The sequence below is a fragment of the Dipteris shenzhenensis genome, chromosome 22 (genome assembly GCF_047967505.1).
Source record: "Dipteris shenzhenensis isolate YYH24624 ecotype China chromosome 22, Dip_SZ_1.0, whole genome shotgun sequence".
NCBI classification, from domain to species: Eukaryota; Viridiplantae; Streptophyta; class Polypodiopsida; order Gleicheniales; family Dipteridaceae; genus Dipteris; species Dipteris shenzhenensis.
In genome coordinates, this window is record NC_141617.1 from 15601278 (window position 1) to 15623713 (window position 22436).

The 22436-nt window shown below is 41.4% G+C and overlaps 1 protein-coding gene across 3 annotated transcripts in view; it reads left to right on the forward strand.

Moving 5' to 3' along the window:
* The first annotated feature begins 6964 nt into the window (after window positions 1-6964).
* Window positions 6965-22436, forward strand: part of LOC147887797 (receptor-like serine/threonine-protein kinase NCRK) — a 195636-nt gene continuing 180164 nt past the window's right edge. For 2 of the 3 annotated variants that reach the window (XM_087393527.1, XM_087393529.1), the window contains exons 1-2: window positions 7171-7607; window positions 7812-7931. In XM_087393527.1, the coding sequence (XP_087249653.1) occupies window positions 7523-7607; window positions 7812-7931 (205 nt within the window). In that variant the 5' untranslated portion in view covers window positions 7171-7522. Of the gene's footprint in view, window positions 7028-7170; window positions 7608-7811; window positions 7932-22436 lie in introns of those variants that run through there. The other variant, XM_087393528.1, reaches the window with a different exon arrangement.

A 22436-nucleotide genomic window follows, 5' to 3' on the forward strand; every position in this document is an offset into this window, starting at 1 on the left:
AGAGGAGAAAGAAAATCTGTAGACATCACATGCAAGGTTGAGGGTGGATCTTCTTGGGCTATAGGCTGAAATTTCTACTCTCAATCCAAGCAGCTTAATCATTACAAATCTGTATACCATCAAAGTATGAAGACCTATACAACGTTATGGACACTATAGAGGAGGAGGACCAGACCAATTCCAGATCCTACAAATATCCACCACCACCAATGCCTCCTACTTGACTTTTATCCCCCAGCAAGCAATGGCTCCTGGATCTACCACTATTGCATGTCCTTATATTTAGTTTTGTGGATTTTTGATCTAGTACTTTTGATGTATTTTCTTTCAATTCCACTTATTGTATATAGGTGATGTTATCACAATAAGGCTAGAAGCTATGTTTTTTTAAGTTTTGGAGATGTAAGGCTACAAGCCTCTTTTTTTTCAATTTTGGAGATGTAAGGCTAAAAGACATTATTATTTACTCAGTTTGTACGTGTAATTTTATAGCACCAAACCATTGGTGTTGGTCATTCACTAGGATGGTGATGATAGTGGTGGCTGGGGAAACTTTCATACTTATACTAGTCAGACCTCAGTCACTAGGGGTCATACCAATCTTGGCCAACAAGCCTTGGTCACACTTGGGTCCCACCTTGTTCACATCTTGGCAATAGAGCAGCATGTTAAGGATGGTCAGACCTTGGTCACACCTAGGTCACATCTTGTTCACATCTTGGTCACTGGGAGCAACATGTCAAGGATGGTCAGACCTTGGTCACACCTGGGTCACACATAGTTCATATCTTGGTCACTGAAGCAACATGTCAAGGATGAATAGATCTTGGTCACACTCTAGTCACACCTGGTCACACTTCGATCACATGATTACCATGACTAGAATGGTTGATGAGCAATTATTATGGGACCAGAGCAATACATGGCTAGAGTAGTACGTGACTAGAATAGTACATGTTGAGGCATGTCAAGGGTGGACCGATCTTGGTCAAAGTTCACTAGACTATAGTAGTCAAGGTAGCATAGGTGGTACACATGGTGGTGCACATGGGAAGTTGTGCCATCACTCAAGCTCACCACCAACTAGGTGCACATGGACTAGACAAGAGTGCACGTGGACTACTTAACTCACCGACTCGGAGGAGGTTGGGGGTCGGCAAAGCCATCAAGATTCAAAGTGACGGAATGGCTAAGGAGATAGGAAGACAACCAATAAGAAGCAAGGAAGGGGATTTCCAAGCAGGAATAGCCGATGAGGGGAATGTTAAGAGGGGCAAGGAGAGACGATTGGGGGCATTCCAACATAGTCACATTCAGACTCGAGCAGGGAAAGAGACACTAGAGTCATAAACTCATCTAAATTATCTCCTCTTTTGTGTACCTACCATTAACTATGATTGGTGTATGATTCATTCCTCCTAATGAACTATGCTTCTTCCCATATGTTCTCACCACTCTAGCACTTCTTCCTGCTGTGTCCTGACTGGCATCTTCACTGCCAAGACCCTCATTCATTTTTACATTTTAGAGATGCTCTCCCCTGGATTCATAGTGTCTATGGACAAATCTTGAACAATCATGTGCTCGAACTTATCCAACTTGAAGGTCCATAGAAATTCCTCCCTCAAATCTACCCAAGTCTAGAAGTGATCAAGGTTACCTTAATGTGCTTCTTATGAATAAAAGCTTCTAGAGCATTGACTTGTAGTAATGCCCTCCTCATGTGTGAGATTTGGGAGATGTCCTTATTCTCTCCCTATAGTTCTAATGATCTGATATCTTGGGATCTTTTGGAGTCTTCTCTCATTCATTCAGCACACAATTCTTGCATTCTTAGAGAGGTCACGTCTTTAGCCATAACATCACCATGCAACTCACTAGAACTAGAGAATTTACTCCAAGGGATAGCTAGTAGTGAAGAGCATCATCACTTTCATCTTCCCCCACTTTGTTCATGCTCCTTGATATGCTCCTCATTTTGGAGGGACTTATTCTATACATTTATTTGCATCAATTAAACATTGAATTGCAAGATTTTACACTCTAAAAGCCCCTTATGTGAGTTTGTATCTTTGAAAGTCTTATAAATATAACTTTATCCAAAATATTTAATTTTTAGATGAAAAATAGCAAGTATATCAAAACTCTTTGCTAGAGATCTTGCAATTTTTTTCTAATCTATTTGCATCAATTATACATTGAATTGCAAGATTTTACACTCTAAAAGCCTCTTACGTGAGTTTGTATCTTTGAAAGTCTTATAAATATAAATATTTAATTTTTAAATTAAAAATAGCAAGTATATCAAAAATCTTTGCTAGTGATCTTGCAATTTTTTCCTAGATTAGAGATACCTATTTCTATTTTCGAGCATACAAAAGTTAAGCTAGCTTGTTTATCCTAAAATGGATGATAGTTGGAACAACCCCAAATCTAATGATGCTTAAGTCCTTGACTAAACCACAGATTGGAGGACAATCCTCCTTTGGATGTCATATTTTTTCAAGTGCACATGAATCTTTAAAATCTGAATGTACACATGGGCTTAGTGAATTTGTGGCTCCTACATCATTGGTTGTTGCTTCATTAGATATAGCCCACCATTGGATTAGGAAGAATAAATTACGTTGACGCCAAGGTATTGGATAAATTTTTAACTATTGACTTAGGTGGAATTTATGGTTAAAAGATGGAAAGATGATCTCTTATGGTTAAGAGAACAGTTTATGTACTCCTTTGTAATCAACTTCAAGTCATCTCATATTGATGTTCAAAATAATTTTTTCTTGACAAAAATTTTCAAGACAAGAACATGGTTTTATCGAATGAATATTCCAAAGGGCGTTTAAAGTAAATGAAAGTATTGGCACCGTGCAAAGAAACTATATAGTTACGAGAGAGTATAGGCCAAAACTAGTAACACATGTCTTCATCATTCGTAAACATTATATCTTGTAGATGTACAATGAGTGATGTTTTCTCACAAATCATGTGTGATGGAAAAAGAGCTTTGTCTCAACAATGCAAAATCTTTTGTCTTCCTTTTTTAGTCTCTAGGAACATAGAACATGACAACTTTTTTCTACATTCTATGTAGGTTCTGTATTGTTTTCTTAGAATATGATACAAAAAATTTGAAAAGAAATCCAATTTTTATGCCTTTTACACACTACATTGTCCAAATTTTGATTTTTCTTATTAAAATGGTATGATTTCTAAGCTTTTTAGAGAACCTTTTGAAAACTCAAATTGCGACTATTTATGATACAAAAATATGATTCATAAATTTTGCAAAGAAATCCAATTTTTAGGCCTTTCACAGTCTACATTGTTCAAAATTTGGTCTTCTTGTTAAAATGGTATGATTTATGAGCTTTTTAGAGAACCTTTTGAAAACTCAAATTGCAACTATTTAATGTTGCCATTGAAAATGCAACATTGTTGAAGCTGCCAACATAGATGGGACAAGAATATGCTCCGTTCTTCATTTGCCAAACCATAGTAAGAACTTAACCCCGCTTTCACACGAGAGGCTTAACACATTGTCACGTGCAACTCAACTCATAGTCTTTGATGGAATATCTCTAGTGGGGTGATAGAACTAGTCTTTGATGGAGTATCTATACTTGAAAGATGGACCCCAAACCTTGCTGACAAGAGGATGGGATCCATTAAACACTATTACATAGACTTCTTTGGTGGTGTTGATGTGATACCTTGTGTGGATTTTTATTAATTGTACTCTTAAATATTGGAATAAGAAAAAGACACATAATTTGGACTCAATAGCAAACAACATATGTTTAGTAATGCCCAACTGTTATGAATTACTAGCAACATTGAGGCCTAAAACAACCAAGAATTCATCTAAACATGGAACTCTTTTAAAGCTGTACACATACTACACAAATAAGAATCATACTCAAGCATTATCTCCTAATCACATGTTCCACACCTATTCACAAATTATCAAACAAATAAACACAATAATTATATTTGTGAAATAGCTATAGGCAAAGGATAGGAAATAAAGGACATAGATCACTATAGCAAGACATCATACCACTCTTTGAAAATGCTTGATGATGCTAAAGCAACAAATGGTCTACACAGAACAATCTTAATTAAATAAGGGATGTTAGCATAGATATGCTCATGAAACATCAATCAATCTAATGGTTTAGGCAATGATATTGATGAAATTATAACTGCACAACATCTAAAAATGATAAAGACACCATTCGGTTGGAAGTGCCCTAAAAAATATAGGGATGCAATTGAGATCCGAAAAAATATGTACATACTCAACATAACATACAATGGACATGAAAATACAAGATGGCCCTTCAAAGACAAGCATACTCAGCATAACGTACAATGGACATGAAAATACAATATGGCCCTTTAAAGACAAGCATACTCACAAAAGGAGCGATTCCCTATTCAACCAAATTCTATCAGAACCTTCCATAGAGCTCAAGGATTGGCAATGGGAAAGCTCGCTTTCTCTCCAAAAGGTATCCACACACATACGGCATACAACACTAGCTAGAGTAATAACAATTTGAAATCTCTACTACTAGAGCCACTACAAGATAAACACTTTGTCATAAATGAAAGTGTCCACCAAGAAATGCAAAACCTAATAGTAGACGCAACATGGAAAATAAATACTTGCGACTTTGCAACACATAGAATGTGACAGCCCTAACACTCTTCGTAAATACGAGCTTAACATCGAAATTACTCATGTCTTGATGGACTTAGCTATCATTTGCTTGCAAGAAAAATATATACATCAATCCCATTGTTATGCCCCTCTTGGGTTCAAAAGCATCACAAACTTCAATACAAATGGGTCTTGCATTTTGATATGAAATACGATTTGCGTACATACATCAAGAATTTTACAAGAAGGGAATAGAAAGCACAATTACCAGAGCCTCAAAGGACAACCACCGACATCACATTCAATACATATAGATATATCACCTTAGAGATAATTCCACATGCATATTGATTCTTGAAGATTTGTATATAAACATGATAAACAAAAAACTACTACGTTACTCACCATAAAAAATGATGCAAAACATAAGCTACCATATGCACTTCACAATTCCATCACATCTGGTACAACACAAGCGGGACAAATACCATATCTAGAACAAGCTTTGCATATAGGAGTGATCATTCCATAATTTACATTACTAATGATGAACCTACATCACTCTAGCAAGGGAATTGCCACCCTATTTCATCAAAACATAATGCATCTTTGCAAAAGTCGTGACTCATTATGTTGAGGCCTTTTATTGAGGTTCAAGGCTCCAACCCTTGTTTTTCTTGGGTTGTTTGGCATGTCTCTCGTGGGGTCACACCATACCAATACATCAAATTCCATCATAACTCTGTAGTTAAAAAAGGCTCAGGCCTTGTTGCGTACACATCATAGCAGTTCTCAAGAAAAGCATTATTTAAAGCCCTTAAATTTTAGGGCAATCCTCGGACTATATCTTAAAATTTCCTTAAAATCATATAAATACTGGGATTTTCAAATAAAAGACTTATATTGTTCCTTAAAATTAAAGGCAACAACCCAGAAAGATATTCTCAATTTCAGCCGGGAAAAATATACTACGAACTGGTTTTTGTAAGCACGAGGTCATAGCGAGAAAGAGCGTCTAGTTCATAGACCTATGGAGTATTTTGGACAGTTGGAGTGTATTGGAGGCTGGAGCATTTTGGGCAAATTTTAACTTCTTGCTAGTAGCCATGACAATCATATTGGGCAACTTCCAAGATTCATTTCAAATTCTTGTGTGAGGTCCAATTGATTTTCCACTGCCCAACTTCTTGTGGATACCAATATAAAACAATATAAAAGCTCTTGCCATCTGGGCATTGCTTGTAGCGAGAGCATGCTTCTCTGCAAAAAACTGACAAAAGTCCTGATGACTGTTAAAGGTTCAGGTAGGTTCTTATGCTCCTGAGTCCTCAGTACTTTATACGATATACAACGTACAAGCAACAGCTCTTTTGAGCTTTGTTGGGAATCCAATTCTGTTTCCAAATTTGGTTGATGCATCAGTTGGTGCAGTGCCTAATATACAAATTCATCATCTGTAATTTGCATTCGTTTTGGGATCAATCAAATTTTGTGTATTGCCGATTTGGTGGATTCTGGTTATGCATCCTCTTTTGATACCTTAGATGTTTTGTTGGGAATTAAATTCTGTTTCCTAATTTGGTTGTGCATGTATTCATCATTGTTTGCATTCGTCTTCCGTTCAGAATCAATCAAAATTTCTATGGTGATGTTTCAAGGATATTGCATTTGATCAGATGTTGCTTGGCCTCTGGCTGGGAATCACATTCTGTTTCCAAATTTGGTTGATGCATCTGTGGTGCAGTGCATATATGCGTCATCTGTTTGCATTCGTTTTGGGTGGTCTTCCGGCCAGACTCAATCAAAAAGTCTTACTACCGACTTGGTTGTCTGATTTTTGCATTTTCTTTCGACAAATCAGATGTTGCTTGGTTCTGTTGGGAATCAAATTCTGTTTCCTAATCTGGTTGATGCATCTGTGGTGCAGTGCATATATTCATCATCTGTTTGCATTCGTTCTGGGTCGTCTTCTGTTGAGAATCATGGGAATCAAATTCTGTTTCCTAATTTGGTTGATGCACCTGTATGCAGTGCATATATTCATCATCTGTTTGCATTCGTTGAGAATCAATCAAAGTTTAATCTTTTGTCGACTTGGTTGATGTTCAAGAGTCTGCGTCTGATTTGTGCATCGTCTTTTGACAAAATCAGAGAAGTGGGCAATCTGTTTCTGTCCGAGGAACAGTGCTCTGGCATTGGAAGAATGCAAGGCATCCTCAGAATCGTTTCTGATCCTCTCATCGGCTCAGCATTGCCTGTCCTCTGCAGCTGTCTCATCGAGCTTCTACCGACTCTCCTATCGATTGCTTCGCCTACGAATTGCTTGTCAGCGCACTGTGGAGCGTGAGATGAATTCAGGTGCAATGCACCATCACAATGACTCTCCAGCGTTCAGCTTGGACTCTACTTTTTCTCTTTTTCTGCTCGACGTTTTGCTTGCATTTCTATCAACCTGCACGCCTCCCCACAACTCTTGCAACCTGCCGAGTGCACATGCTCATGACTTGACGCCCTCAAGGCTGCTTTGTTGCTCTGCGTCCTTGTTGTTAACTATGGAAACCAAGCTGCAATGCTGCCAGCTCCGTCGTACCAACTTGATTATTGGGTACCGCCTTTGCATGCCCAGCGCGTGGCGAACCCCCCAAGCCACGCTTCAGTGAGCAAGTGCTGGTGTCGCAGTATGGTCCTCCAACTTGAAGGACCTCTGATGCATCGGTCGCTCCTGAACACGAAAGAGATTTTCCGGAAGACAGCGCAATTTACCAGTGAGCCTACGTGTAACCCAATTTTGGAGCGAGCTTGAACTTTGGTCCTCCTCTGCTCGCGATATTCGAGGGTCCGATCGTTTCGCCAATGAAGCAAGCTATCGTGACAGTTTGTCTGTATCTCTCGCTTATCAATCTACTTCAGCTCGCCGTCGACACTTCTTCTATCCATGGTCACCATCCTCTTGCGTTCCCTTTGTGTAGAAACTATCATCTGCGCTTTCAAGGCGTCAATAATGTGTTCGTGATCTTGAGGACTGCCTTACTCGTATTCCACTTTGCTCGGCAACGAAAGCTGCATAATTTCCAAGTTTCAATACTAAAATCTACGCATGTATCACTGAAAAGGTGTTCTGCTTTTGTTTCCGCTCTTCCAGGGGATTACGAGTCCGAGGAGGATGAGAACTGGACATGCCTATGTTTTCCTGGAGGGTTTTTTGGAAAGCAAAATTACAGCAGAGCTCAACAAGTTTTCACGCAATGCAGTTGCTCATCCTGTATGTGAAACTGTATGCCATTCTTTTTCAAGTAGCGAGTGAACGAGATACACAGAGCGAGCGGGCGGGATATATGTAGTTTTAACACTTTACATCGTCAGGAAATCAAGGCAAATAACAGTACACCAACTTAATTACTTGAATCTTTAGGACGGAATTAATGGTCACGCCGGAAATCATGCGAGTCGCGACTACGAAAAGGCAAATTTCGAGCTGGTAATTCGTTTGCAAATATCAATAATAGGAGTCGAGTCGTAGTGGCTCTTTAGCTCATCTTCCTCGCGCAAATCGGAGGCAATTTCGGTGCAGAACCTCTACTTTCTTCGCATCGCCAATTTTTTAGTCCACTTGCGGGCATATTTCCCTCCTGTTTTGTGCCTCATACGGTTAATGAGGCCATATCTGTGCATTCTGTTTGCAGCCAATATACTATTAATGGGACTACGCCATTAGTAACTGAATTCGATGACCTTCTATGTTCCTGAATGGGATGTACTCTTATACAAATACAATGGACTCCGTACAGAGTTTTAGATAAAGAATTATTGTTCCGTAAAATGATCCCTTTTATCATTCTCCCATGGACCATATCCTCCTTTTGTCAGATTAATAGCACCTTTATCATACGACTTCACACAAAAGCAAATATATCTCCTTGTCCAAATTGACCTTACGTTGCAACTCACTCAAAAGTCTCAAGATGCCAAGTGAATCAAAATGCAGTAATCCCATGCTTTAGATCTTGAAAGAGAATAACTGGGGCATGATAGCAGATTGTCAAACACGTAGTGATGCTAGTCTTGACAACCTTCTGTTGTGAAGCATAGCAGTCATCACTTTTATCTTCAAGGTCCAGACTTGAGATGCTAGCCTTGTAGATATGGACGGAGACAATAATCCAATACAGTAGTTATTCGGAGGTGACACAATAGTGATAGCAGCCTCAATAGTCGTGTCTGATAGAAGAAATGTAGTTGTGAGACATATGAGGAAAATTGAGGGCATAAGACTCCTGTACGTGTTTTGGCGGACCTGAAAGGGCAATTTTGAGTAGCATTGGTCAACCTTAATAGGCATTTTGTGTCCCAACGTGGCCCGATATGCTTTGTTATGGCAGGAAACATTAGGTTCTTTGCCAACTGCATACTGCTCATGTTGTCAGAGTAAAGCATGGTAGGATCACCTAATAAAATGTCAAGCTTTGATAGTAACCTTAGCAAACTAAATTGCTTCACATACAACATTGGTACATCCTCGTATTCTGCTTTAGAAGATGATAAAGCTATTGTTGGCTGGTTCTTGTTCTGCCATGACAAAGCTATTGAGACAAGATTGAATGAGCAACCACTAATACGCCTGTTGTTACCGTACAATACGAACCCAATATACATCTATAAAACCATAGAAGACTAGATCTACTAATTGTTTTGGGATTCTTCATAAACTGACCAAGAACACTAACTGTGTATGAGATGTCAGCTTATTAATGATCAAAGAAATTGAACTTCCAATAAGTTGTTTGTACATCTAAGGATCTATATGTCACAACCTGTCATGAGTGGAAATTCCATGGGATTCGCAATCATGCATCTGGCACTACTTCAGACCTTTCTAAGTATACGTGTCTTGAGTTAACATAATGCCATATATATGGAGAATATACTAAGGAAATAATGGAGGTCTTGCCGAATTTAGATGTGAGCTGGTATTTGAATCCTAAAATGAACTTGCTATTGGATCATGCAATGATTAAATCATCCACATAGAGAATAACAAGAACAATGTCATGTGATGTCTTCCTGATGGACAAATCGAAATCTAAATCAGGCTGTAGTGGCTACAATTTGTTGCATTTTTTGCTTACCTTTGCTTTGTGTCTATAATTACTGTTGAGCGCCCATGGTCTAATTGTGTTGGCGAAGTAATTCCTGAGTTGTCCATTTGAGCATTTGAGAGCATTTGGCTTTTTAGATTATGCACATATCCCAATTGAACATAGAAACAAATTTGATATAAAACCCTTAAAAAATGTCTTCACATAATATTTAGAAGTATCCAAAGTATACAAGTTATGATTCAATGAAGAGAAGATTGATAGCCTCTAGAGATTGATCTCTTCAATACTCCGGAGCAAAAGAGTGCAAAAAGAAATAATAAAGTGATTTACAATCTCATTGATGAAAGAATGTTCTAAGACTATATTAGATAGAAGCATGTGAAATAGTTGTATACTTAATGAATCGAAGCCCTACCACTATCCTACAAAACATGGCACCTAAAGGGATATTCACGGGAATTAATTCCTCAACTGTTCATTTTGAGAGTATTTGGCATTTTAGAATATGCGCATATCCAAATTGAACTTAGAAACTGTGATATATAGAGTCTTAGAACTTTATTTTCATCAATGTAGATCCTAAATCACCTTCTCCATTCCTACTTTGGAGTACTGAAGATGTCTTGAACCTTTGGCCAGTCTTGGTATCTTTGGTAATGATGGAGATGGATTTTCAAGTTCCTTGATAATATAGATATACTTGCTGAAGAGAATCTCCCTATTATTTTTAGTCACCTGACGAATAGAGAGGCATTCCATGCCATTGTCGGTTATGAGGTGTTTTGTTACCCATGATCACATTCTCTTTGGCATTTTTGTTTGGGCGTAGTTCTAAGAATCATTCCTTTTCAAGGGTCATGTGATTGCTTGCATCTGAATCAAATCATCACGTGACATACAAAGAGCTAAGGAATTCTTGCTACACTTTCTCTTGATAATTAGACTTTGTATATGAGCATAATGTGCAAACTATCTATGCTGTTGAGTTTCTTGATTCTGATGTTGATTGCCAATTCCTACATCTAACTTTTTGTCTCTGATAATTGAAATGATCGAGTGCCGATTTTCATTCCAATCACTCTACTTTTCATGTTCCTTAAGTCGATTTGTTGTCAACAGTATTGTTGACGATAAAGATGGAGCTTGTGGTCTCTTTTATTTCTCTGTGCTAATATTATCATTTGGAAGATATTCACAAATTTGAGCTTCCAATTACGGTAATTGTTGTCATGCAATGAATCATTGAAAAATGAATTGAAATCTGTCTGCGGGGGGGGTTCGCGGAGGCCTAGGGCCATTGGTGCGAGGAGCAAGTAGGGAAATGCCAATGGTGTCACCAATGGTGTGTGACGTGAGTGTTGGACGATAGGTCTGAATGATGGGACGTGTGAGGACAATGGTGTCACTAAGGGTGTGAGCGATACAAGTGCAAGAGTGATGCAAGCCAAGCGAAACAAAGTTACAAGAGCCATCCTTCAACATGAACACAAGAGAACTCAAGCTACATGACGCAGGGTCCATTATACCAAGTGAAGGGGGATGAAGAGGGAAATACACGAGAAGGGGAGCTAGAGTTGCAGACAGAGATGGAGGGAAGCATAGTATTGAGAGCAGAAGAGAAGTACACCAAAAGGACACCACAATGATACATTTGGCAAGCTCCTAACTCAAGGCTTCTTGTCACTCTCGTGTTTCCCCCTTACAATCATGAATGTCCCCCTCCTTCCTCCACACCTTCATCCCCTCTGCTGCACGTGGAGGGCCCCCTTCTCTAGGTGAGAAATTTCTCCCGTTCTTCCCATTGGTGGTGTCTCTATCTCCCTTAGCAGTTCCACCGTTCCGACTCTTCATGGCTTCAACCAGCCTCCTCCCAGTTGGTGATATAATTAGCCCATGTGCACCTCCCTGTGGTCCACTGAAGTATTGCAAGTGTGCCACTAAGCCCTCTGACTACTGGTCGTGCGGACTTATCTTCTCCATGTGTAGCCTTTGGCTGCCCCTCTGCACCACCAATTACATAGTTCTAGCATTATCGCTTAGGTGGACTTATGAGATCTTGATGTGGTACACAAGTGACCATGGTTATCTCACATAGTTGTCACCTTGTCAACTCGTTGACATAGTTGTCACATGGTCGACATGGCAACATAGTTGTCACCTTGTTAGCTCGTCGACATGGTCAACATGGCGACATAGTTTTCACCTTGTCAGCTCACCGACATAATTGTCACCTGGTCGACATGGTGACATATTTGTCACATGGTTGTCACCATGTCACCTGGACGACATAGTTGCACATGGTTGGAATGGCTTGAACTTGAATATCTGCAACAATGCCCCCGCCACTATCATTCACCGGCCTAGTGAATGGGTGAAGTAGAATACAAGGCTAATGGGACTACGGAGTTACAAGGGTGTGACCTTTTTACAAAACTACAAGGGCTCTTGGCCCCATAGCACGCAACAAAATAAACCAATGGCTCGTGGCTTTACATTGGAAACGAGAAACTGAAATGCAAGAGTATGTCAGAGTATGCTCATGGCTTTACAATGGATGAAAACAACCCCAGATTAAATGAGAAACACTATTCTATGTACACTTGTGACGTGGAACAAAAGTCCCTAGATACATCACCGAGAAAGAAAAAAATGACTACGTCCATGTACCAAAAATGCTCATGTACAGAAGTGAGAGCTCTATGATCAACCGAAAACTCCCATGTACAAAAGTGAGAGCTCTCTGATCATAGGGAAGGAAAACCATGTCTGATGTAGAGAGATTGTCATGGAGGTACAAATCCTCCCGAGCATGTGTCTTCTTACTGCTGTTCCTCAATCGTGTCCATGATATTGCGTAAGTTCTCATATTTGCCCTTTGTAGCGATGATAGGCGACTTATAGTGATCATGGCGCGATTGGAGAAGGGCAGACTTTCACAGTGGTTTCACTATATGCTTCTAACAGTACACAGGAAAGAATGGTTAGCTGGGAATCACTCCTTCCGGTAGGAAATAAATGCTTTGTTGTTGGTGACTTTAACATGGTGGAAAGTTCCAATGACAGATGGATGGGTAAAGGAACAGTCATCAGAGGTAGAGAACTGGCTCTCTGGGAGGACTTGAAAGAAGAGCTAAGTCTAGTAGACATGGGGATGAAGGACACCTTCACTTGGTCAAACAGTCAAGTGGGGGTCAACAAAAGAGAGGCTAGACTTGACAGGATATATGTATCACAAGATCTAGTTAGCCAGACCAGCTCTTGTCAGACTCAGGTCTTCTCCTCTTGCGAGAGAAGAAGAAGAGATGGCGGGCACAATGGAGCTGTAGGTGGCGGGCAGAGAAGAGGAGCAGGCAGATCAATATGGCTCTTCACAAGATCAATACAGGCAGTCAGCAGGGCAGATCAGTACGGTTGGCTGTATGGGCAGACAGCAGACCTGCTGTACGGCGCAACAGTCAGTACAGTTGTATGGCTGGTACGGGCTGAGTAGAAGGCTGAATGGCGAGCTGAAGCAGGCTGAATGGCGAGCTGATCGGGCTGAATGGCAAGCTGAAGCACGAGCTGAATCACGATCTCTTTGTTGATGAAGCTCTCCAATGGTGAGGCTCAAGGTGGAAGAAAGAGGTTGAGCTCAAGATGGAATTGGAGAAGGCATTCCTCCAAGGGGAATGAGGGAGAGAAGCTTCAATGTTCTCAATCTCTTACCTCAACCTCTTGGAAGATAGCCTAGCTCTGATACCATATGAAGAAGAAGCAAGACATGGAATGGAATGGAAATGAAAGCAAAACTAAACAACCATAATGGAAATGAAAGAAAGAAAGAAATGTACAACTGAAGTAAAGTACTCACATCACCAAGAAAGGCTTGAGGCTTGAGAGTCATTTGACATGAGAAAGTACAATGCCTTTATAGGATAGGCACACACACTCTAAGTGTCAAATTTATATGGGATAAGTCCCATAGTGACACGTGGCACTCTAGGATATAAAGTAGTATAGTACTACTCTAGAAAACACTAAAAGTCACTCAAATTGACTCCATTTCCTAACAGACAACAAGTACCTGGAGAAACCTCTGACTATAGATGAGCTTTTTGAAGCTGTCAAGGTAATGCCTGATGGTAAAACACTAGGAGAGGATGGACTACCAATTGAATTCTACAAAAAACTATGGTCCACTGTTGGCTCATACCTCCTTCTCTTATGGCAAGAAAGTGTTGAAAGTGGTTGCCTGCCTACTCACATCAATGGTGGTGTTATCAAACTTATCCCTAAGGAAGGAGATAAGTCTAAGCTAAGGAACTGGAGACCTCTCACTATGCTCAACTGTAGCTATAAAATCTTTGCTAAAGCTCTAGCTCTGAGGATTAAAAACAGAATGGCCAAGTGGATCCTTCTTGAAGGTTGAATTTGACAAGGCATATGATAGACTTGAATGGGATTTCATCATCCAAGCTCTGGCTAATATGGATCTAGGCCCCCTTTTCATCTCCTTTATCAAACTCCTCCTTACTAATGCTATAGCAAAGATATGTGTTAATGGAATCATGAGCCAACCCTTTGAGCTTAAAAGATCTATAAGACAGGGGTGTCCCATTGCCCCTTTACTCTTTGCAATTGCTGCAGACTCCTTGGGGTGGCTTCTTCATCAACAAAGCCAAGAAGGCAATTTGAAAGGTATTGAGTTACCCTCAGGCAAACATTTTATTTTTCAGTAGTTTGCTGATGATACAAACTTAACCCTCAAGAATGAGTCACATTATATCAAGGTGGCCATGGAGTCTTTAGAGATATTTTGCAAAGCCTCTGGGTCCAAAATCAACCACGGTGCTTCTGGAAGAGACTTTGGAAATCCCACAAGAATAGAAAGATCACTCTTTTCTTTTGGCTTTCTATCCATGGTGGGAGTGAACCTTTGGAGATCCAGGTTTGGAGCGACCCTACTTGCCCTCATTGCCTCTCTGCTTTGGAGACGATTCAGAATTGCTTATGGGATTGCAGACAGGCGAGGATGATTTGGATGGGGGTAGCCAAGATTTTCGGTCACTTTGCCCATTCTTTATGACATGGGGCTAAGTGGCTTGGCTTTCTCTTACAGGGCCTCAGGTATTCTATGAGAGACTTGATTCCTCTTGGGCCATTTCGATTTGACATCATCAGGTTGAGTCCTGTTCTTTAGATGTGATACCGCACCTTCCCTTTGTAGTTGTACATGCCTCTGTGGATACCTCTTGGGAGATTCTAGCGAGCATAGCAGCCTGGCATATCTGGAGAGCCAGATGCACAGAGGCATTGGAGGGAACTCAAGTTCATCCCTCGCACACATTGGCTAGTATCAAACATCATACATACCTTGATGGCCGTATGGACGAGTATGCAAGGAGACTCCCGTGCAGCCTCAGCTAGGAGGGCTTCTTTCTTCAGGGAATGGAAGGATTCTCCTTTCTTCTGTGAGACTCCTACAAGGTTGAGGTGGCACTTTTAGCCTGAGCCTTGGTTGTTTTCCACCTCATTTTGAGGGGGTTCAGTTATCCTCATGATTTCATGATGTATTCCGCTTTGAGCTTGCTCTGGCGGGTTTTTTCTCTTACTTAATAGAAGTCTCTTTCTTGAAAAAAAAAAAATTAAAAAAAAAATCAACCACTCTAAAACTGAAAATGCAACCCTCAAAGGGGATGAACAACAAGTTTTGGAAGAGATGGGATGCCAGAGGATCAAGCATGGCTTAGTCTTCAGGCTTCTAGGTATCCCCATGGAGTTTGATATTTCCCTCAAGCAAAGGTGGGATAGATTCCAAAATGAGATGAAGAAATGGAGAGGATTTCAGGCTAGTCTGGCAGGAAGAAGAACTGTTCTTAACCATTGCATATACCCTATTGTTATCTTCTACCTCATAGCATGGTCCCCCTCCAAAGCTGGAATTAACAGATTCATAAAAATTTGCAGATCCTTTCTGTGGGGACGTAAGATACCCAAGGTCAGGTGGGACTTTTGTATCAAACCCAAGCAAGAGGGTGGATTAGGAGTTATTGACATAGAACAAGCTGCTCTGAAACTCTCCTCAACATGGATATTAAAGGCAAGCCTACACCCTCTTGAAGATTGGGCTCAACTTCTCCTTAGGAATGTCAGCTCCCTAAGACCCCTCAGACTCCTCAAGTGGAAAAACTACCCCATGTTGTCAGCTATTTGTAAGCCTTGCAAACCTAAAGGCAGTCAGCTTTGGGTCTCTCTTTGGATAGGTTTTGAAGTGATCAAAAGCCAAATTGTCTTTTCAGGTAAAGGAGCTTTTATGGACCCTTGACTCAATTTGGATTTCTGTTATTTTCAAAGAAGCTGTGCTTTTTGATGAAGAAATAGCTAAGGCAGCTCTTCTCTTTAAAAAGGGATTGCAAAGCTGGGGGAAACTGTGGAACAAAGCTGAACTAAGGTGGAAAACTTGGTTAGAAATTAGGAGAGAGTTCAGCCTAAATAATCAAAGCCAGTCACTTGTTCTGGGTAGAATACAGCTTTGGAGTGGCAGCCAACAGTGGAAGGGTGGATCTTTTCTAGTTTATAGTAGAGAGTTCAGCTGGGTGGAGAGTACCTATTTCTTCCCTGTACCCACACCAAGCAGGGACATGGGAGATCTCTGCAGGTTCTTAATGACAGGTGGAAACTTCATGACTCCAAAGAGAAATGGTTTATTGACGTGCCATTTGGTCTCCTTCAATTCCAAACAAAATGTCTGCCCTAATGTGGCTCATATTGCATAAAGCTATGTGGACCAATGTCAGAGGACTTAGGATTGGGAAGGGTAATGGTAAATGTATGAACTGCCCCTCTACCAATGAAGATATCTTCCATCTCTTTGTGGCTTGGTCCTGTGGCCAGAAAGGTTTGGGAGAGTTTCATCAAAACATTTTTGAGAAATATTCTTGAAGTAAAAGACAGTAGCAACAGAGTCAAAAGAGAGGGACATAGGAGTAATCAGTGTCATCTATATTGTCATCATTGAAGTAATCAGAGTAATTGAAACTCTTTGAGTCCCCAGAGCTGTCAGTGTCATTTGCCTGAGCTTCACAAGGTGAGTCTCGTTCCTTTTTTACAGTTGTGGAGGGTACTTGATTTAGAAACTCAGTGAAAAGTGTGTTCTTGTAAGTCAGCATTGAAGAGGGCAGCCTTTGCTTTGAAACTGTGGATCATGTCTATGATTTTCTTCTGGTCCTGCTCAGCCAGTTAACAAACAATAAGTCAGCTTGCAAAATAACTTGATTAAACTGAAAATAATTCCTGGTTACCCATATGAACCAAAGTGCATGTGCTCTCAGGGGTGACCAAGTGTCCTGTTTTGTCCTTGCAGAGTCTCCAAGTAAGATGGCCTTCCAATTCACTGGCTCCCCTGTCTCCAGTTGGACCCATGGGGGCTGGTTGTTCTTTACCAAAGAACATGTAAATATTTATGATGATGATGATGATTTTCTAATATAACACAAACTTTTTCTGCCCAAAAAAAAAAGCTGTTATTGGAAGGATTGATGGGATGCCTCAAGAGTAGTATGGCGTTGTGTCATGGCTGCAAGCTCTGTTTGGACCTTGCTGATCCCATTTTCAGTGGCGGCATGCTTTGATGTGTGGTGGTCGTGGAGAATAGTAAGCTCCTCCTACAATGTTACAGGAGGAGCATTGCATATGTTCGAACTTTTTCAACTTGAAAGTGCATAAGAATTCCTCCCTTAGGTATGTCCAAGTCTGGAAATGGACAGGGGAAAACTGACTATACCATACATCAGCGAGATCCTCCAATGACGAGGGGAAGATGTGAAGGAAGGCATGCTCATTCTCCACACCTTAAACTCTACATGCCATGAGAAATTTCCTCACATGAGCTTCTGCATCCTCATGGAGGTGTCCTTTGAAGTTTTGAGTTGCAAGACTGAGAACTGCCATCACCACCCTAGAGGCTGAAGCGGGTGCAAGAGTTGAAGGGCCTCGCGATGGAGCAGTAATGAGTGTGGGTGCTATGGAGGATGAGACAACAACTCCTGCGGAGGTCCACAATGAGGAAGTCATTACTGATGTAGCCATAGAGGAAGTGTACACAAATGGAACTGCATACGTGAAGGGCCTCGGTGTTGCTAAGGGAAAGGTGAGAACACAGAAGATGTGGGGGTTAAAGAGGATGGGAGAGCACTTGGGAAAGAGAGGGACGGAGTTGAAGTCATGTTGGAGATAAGTAGGGGGAAGGAAGGAGGTAGTGGAAAAGGCAGCATAGGTGTAGATGGAAAGGGAGGTGAAACATTCATGGTAGGTGACGGCATGGCCGAAGAAGCAATAGTACCCCCGAGTAGGATGGATGTGGAAGTAAGACTTGGTAGAAACCCGGAGCTATGCATAACAGATGAGATAGCAGCTTGACCAACTCCTCTCATCTCGTTGAGCGACAAATAGATTGGTGTATGGTTGCGGCACCTCATGATTTTTAGCTTTTCGAGTATTTATTGGGTGCGCATCGTTTTTCATCCATAGACGGTTCAACTGTGCAAGGAGTTCACACAAGGAGATCAAGTGATGATGCTAAGTGGCCCATGGACGTTTGGACCACCCATTAGGGGGAATTATCGGCTAAGCAACCAAGACAATGTGCAACTCTAAGAAGGATTCAGATGGTTCATCTTCTTTTAGGAAAAAACATATACAATCTCTCTGCGCACCTGGGGAGTCATTGCACTTGCAAAGACGTAACCGGTTTCTTGGACACAGGTCTTGAAGGAGCGACTGTAGTAGAAACATAGTTGTCACATGGTTGTCACCATGTCACCTGGCTGACATACTTGCACATGGTTGGAATGGCTTGAACTTGAATATCTGCAATAAAATCTAATCACAAAATGACAAAAATATAGCCAAATATGCTAAAAATAGTGTGTTGGCTGATGCACTTTCCGTGAGTAATGATGCCCAAAAATGGCTGAAATAGCCTCACAACGATGCAACAACATTTACTATGTGCTCAAAACCTAGGTTCAAACCAGGTCTAATTTTGATATAAAATTAGCAAAATAAGCTTTCTAAAGAGAGAGTGAAATTCAGTGTGTAATTGGACCAATTGAGGCACTATGTGGTTACAATAACCAACTATGATAATTTTCAAACAGATTTGATCTAGCTGGCTATAGCCATAGACTAACCAAAAACCAGAAGAGATTACAGTGGGGTCAACGTGAAGAATGAACTGGGATGGCTTGATCTAGCCTTGTTAGATTCTAGATCTAGCTTACTAAAGCAAAATTAAATAGTAGATGAAGAAAATGACATGGCATGCGTGATCATGTTTGTGCTTAAGTAGCACTGTGCAATGATGTGGAAAGTGTGCTGGTGTGGCATTGTGCGATGACGTGGTGTTGTTGAGGGGTCATTGTAACATTCTCACCGCCACCAACCTTGGTGATTTCTCTCTTGTATACTTTTAACAATGTAACACGATCTTTTGTCTTTTAGAGAAGTATCAATACCCTCTAAAAACATGGTTCTCTTGGGTGTAATACAGATTACATTTATCAAGGTCTATTTCACTTGCTGGTCCACCATCAAAAGCAAGAATACAACCATTTCTAGGGATAAAATGAAGGAATTGAAGAAATGGGAATGTGTGTGTCTTATTGACGTGGCAATGGTGATGGAGTAATGATGACACGGCTGCCATGTGGACCTTATCTATTATGCTGACATCAAAGTTGGATACGACATGTCAACAGGTGGTCCACCTTATCGGTTTTTGCCATGTGGACTTATATGCCACGTGGTGATGTGGCACAACCTTGTGCTTCAAAGCTTGAAACTTTGAAGATCCTACAGAGATAGTGGAGAAGGAAAGGGATCCACAGATGAGAGATAAAAGAAGGAAATGTGGGAAAACAATTGATTGGAAGGGAAGCCGGTTGTTTTGGACCCGCCATTGTGGCGTGTTGGCCGCAACTGTGTGCAGGGCTACGGGGCAGTTTTCACCTACCCCTCGGACCACATTGGAGGTGCCACATAGGTGCTAGAAGGGGCACCACATAGGTGCCTGGGTTGGGATGCCAAACAGGCCCCCAACCCGCTGGTTCGGTGACCCGACCTACTGGTCAGGTAACACCCAACCCTGGTCATCCAAATCAACTTGGCTGGGTCGGCCAGGTTGGCGGGGCCCCTACAAATAGGGCTCCTCCCACATTGTTGTACCATCTTGCATTTGAGGTTTTTCCCAGCAGTAGTAGAGGGCCTTTTCCTAAGTTTGGTGCAGTCTCTCTCTCTTTCCCTTTTACAGTTTCCCTGCTTATAGTGCGTGCTCTCCATTTGCTGTTCATATTCTGCTGCACTCTCACATGGTTTCAGAGCCAAAGGTCAGCTGAGATTTGAGACCTAGAGGGTGTTTGGAGCCAGCAAATTGCATGGAGATTTGGGCTACTCTTCGGAGCTGTTTGAAGAGAAGTGTACGGAGGCATGGACAGTTCGGGTGTGCAGCAGCAAGGGGTGACCTGTTTGAGGGAGTTTCATTTCAGAAAGAAGGCGTTTCCAAGGCCGGGAGAGCGAGGACATGGAGCTGTCATAGGCAGAAAGCCTCCTCATCTTCTCCAGCCCTCTTCTCTTTTCTTCCCTCAGTCCCCTTCTCTACTTTCTTTCCCACTCTCCTTCCCTTTTCAGATCTGCTACTTCTTCCTTCCAAAATGGCAACCTTGTCTAAGATGGCTGAGAACAAGGTCAAGATCGCAATGTTACCGACCTTTCCAATGGACCTGCAATTTAATGGCAACAATTACGGCAAGAAATCACAACAAATGTTGTTACCAACTTGAGGCAAATGTGTTCCAATTTGCTCAATCTATCAATAGAAATCCCACATAAGAACCTTGCTGAGAGGGGAGGTTGTGCATTATGAGAAATAGCGTAGCATGCAATCACTCGATTTGATCTAATCCGTAGATACATAATCTCTTATCTATTTGAAAGAAAGAAAGAAAGAAAGTTTTTTAAAGTCTTCGGAAGACCGATGTGTCTATGAGACTGTGAAAAACCTGATACAAGCAAGCTGAAAGGTGGAGCTACTAACGGCATCAACACCCATATATAAAAAACAAAAGATAAATGCTACATAGTCATATCAGACTAATAGTCACCTCTCTCATCACTAACATCATAACAATAATCAAATAGGTTGTCATCTGAACACAAAGTGAGATATGCACCAAATGTCACAACTGTGGTCCACTCTATCCCCCCTCGTCAATGGTGGGGGAGCAGGAGCAGAAAACTAGAGATAGAATGCTATGGGCTGCCTGTGGGCGTAGTCCTGCGCTATCTCCTAGTCACAGCTCTACGTCTGACAAGTCTGACCGTGACCCCTGTCAATAACACCCCCACTCTGAACAAGGAGGGGATGTCCCCAAGCATGATCTATGTGTCAACCCTCCACCTGAGCTGTTGTGTCACTAGCTTTGGATCTCGATCACGTCTAGGTCTAGTGACGGAACTAGAAGGAGGAAAGGAGACAAGGAGCTAGAAGGAAGGAAGCATAACTTTAACTGAAAATGAAATGAAATGAAGGAAAGGAAAGAACCAAAATGAAATCACTTACATGAGCAAAAGCTCCACTGAGTTGATTGATGTGACAAGTGAAGGTACAACACTCATATAGAGTGGACACACACACTCAAGTACCATATGTATATGGGATAACTCCCAACATACCACATGGCATTCTCACACAAAGAGTCATAAAACTAGCACACTAGAACACACTCTTTGACTATGATTTCTCCAACAGCCCCCTTCGGAGCAAACAATGTGAGACCCAAAACGTAAGGAGTAAATCGATCCCCCCTCCACCGCAATACTACAAAGAGCAATTCCAACTATCCAACACCTCCCGTGTGATAGTGACTTCTTAGTCAACTGCGACCGGTAGTGAGGACCATCACTTGTCACCCCCCCTTACTCTGAACAGGGTAGGAGTCTTGCATAGCCACAAGAGTAAACACCCAATACAATCACTTTTTGGGAAACTACCCAAGGTAGAGTACCCTTATTGACTCCAAAGCCACAAAAGCATACATCATGTTAGAGAGACTACTCAAGGCAGAGGACCTTTATTGACTCACATAAGAAAACCATGGCAGCCAGTTATGTGGAATGAATCCATATTGGATTTAAGATTAGCATGGCAGATCACTGGGCGTGTCACATTATATGTAGTGGTCTAGATGGGAGAGGGGACCTACCTTCATTGTAGGTGCCCGGAAGGCTTTTGGACAGCTTCCAGAAGATCAAAGACTCTTATCAGTTGGCCACCTCAGAGGGAGTGCAGTCAGGATGCAGCAGATAGAGGTAGCCATACCAGCAAAGTGGATAGATACAGATGACTTACCGATCACAGAGTCCACTTGGTTGGGAGCCTTTTTGGGGCGGGTGTCCCTTTACAGGTCATTGCCTTGCGGGATGCACATGAGGAGACCCTTGTCTTTGATGTTCAATCGGGAGTTCAATCGGGAGGTAGACTTCTTAGATCCTCAGATGATATTCTTTTGGAGGTTGCCTTCCAACCTGTTAGGATTGCAGGGTACATGGAATGGGGCACGGATTCACAGTGTAGGGCACTGAGAGAAGAGCATCCCTTTCTTTTGTTACACAGTTAGAAATGCCAATAGATT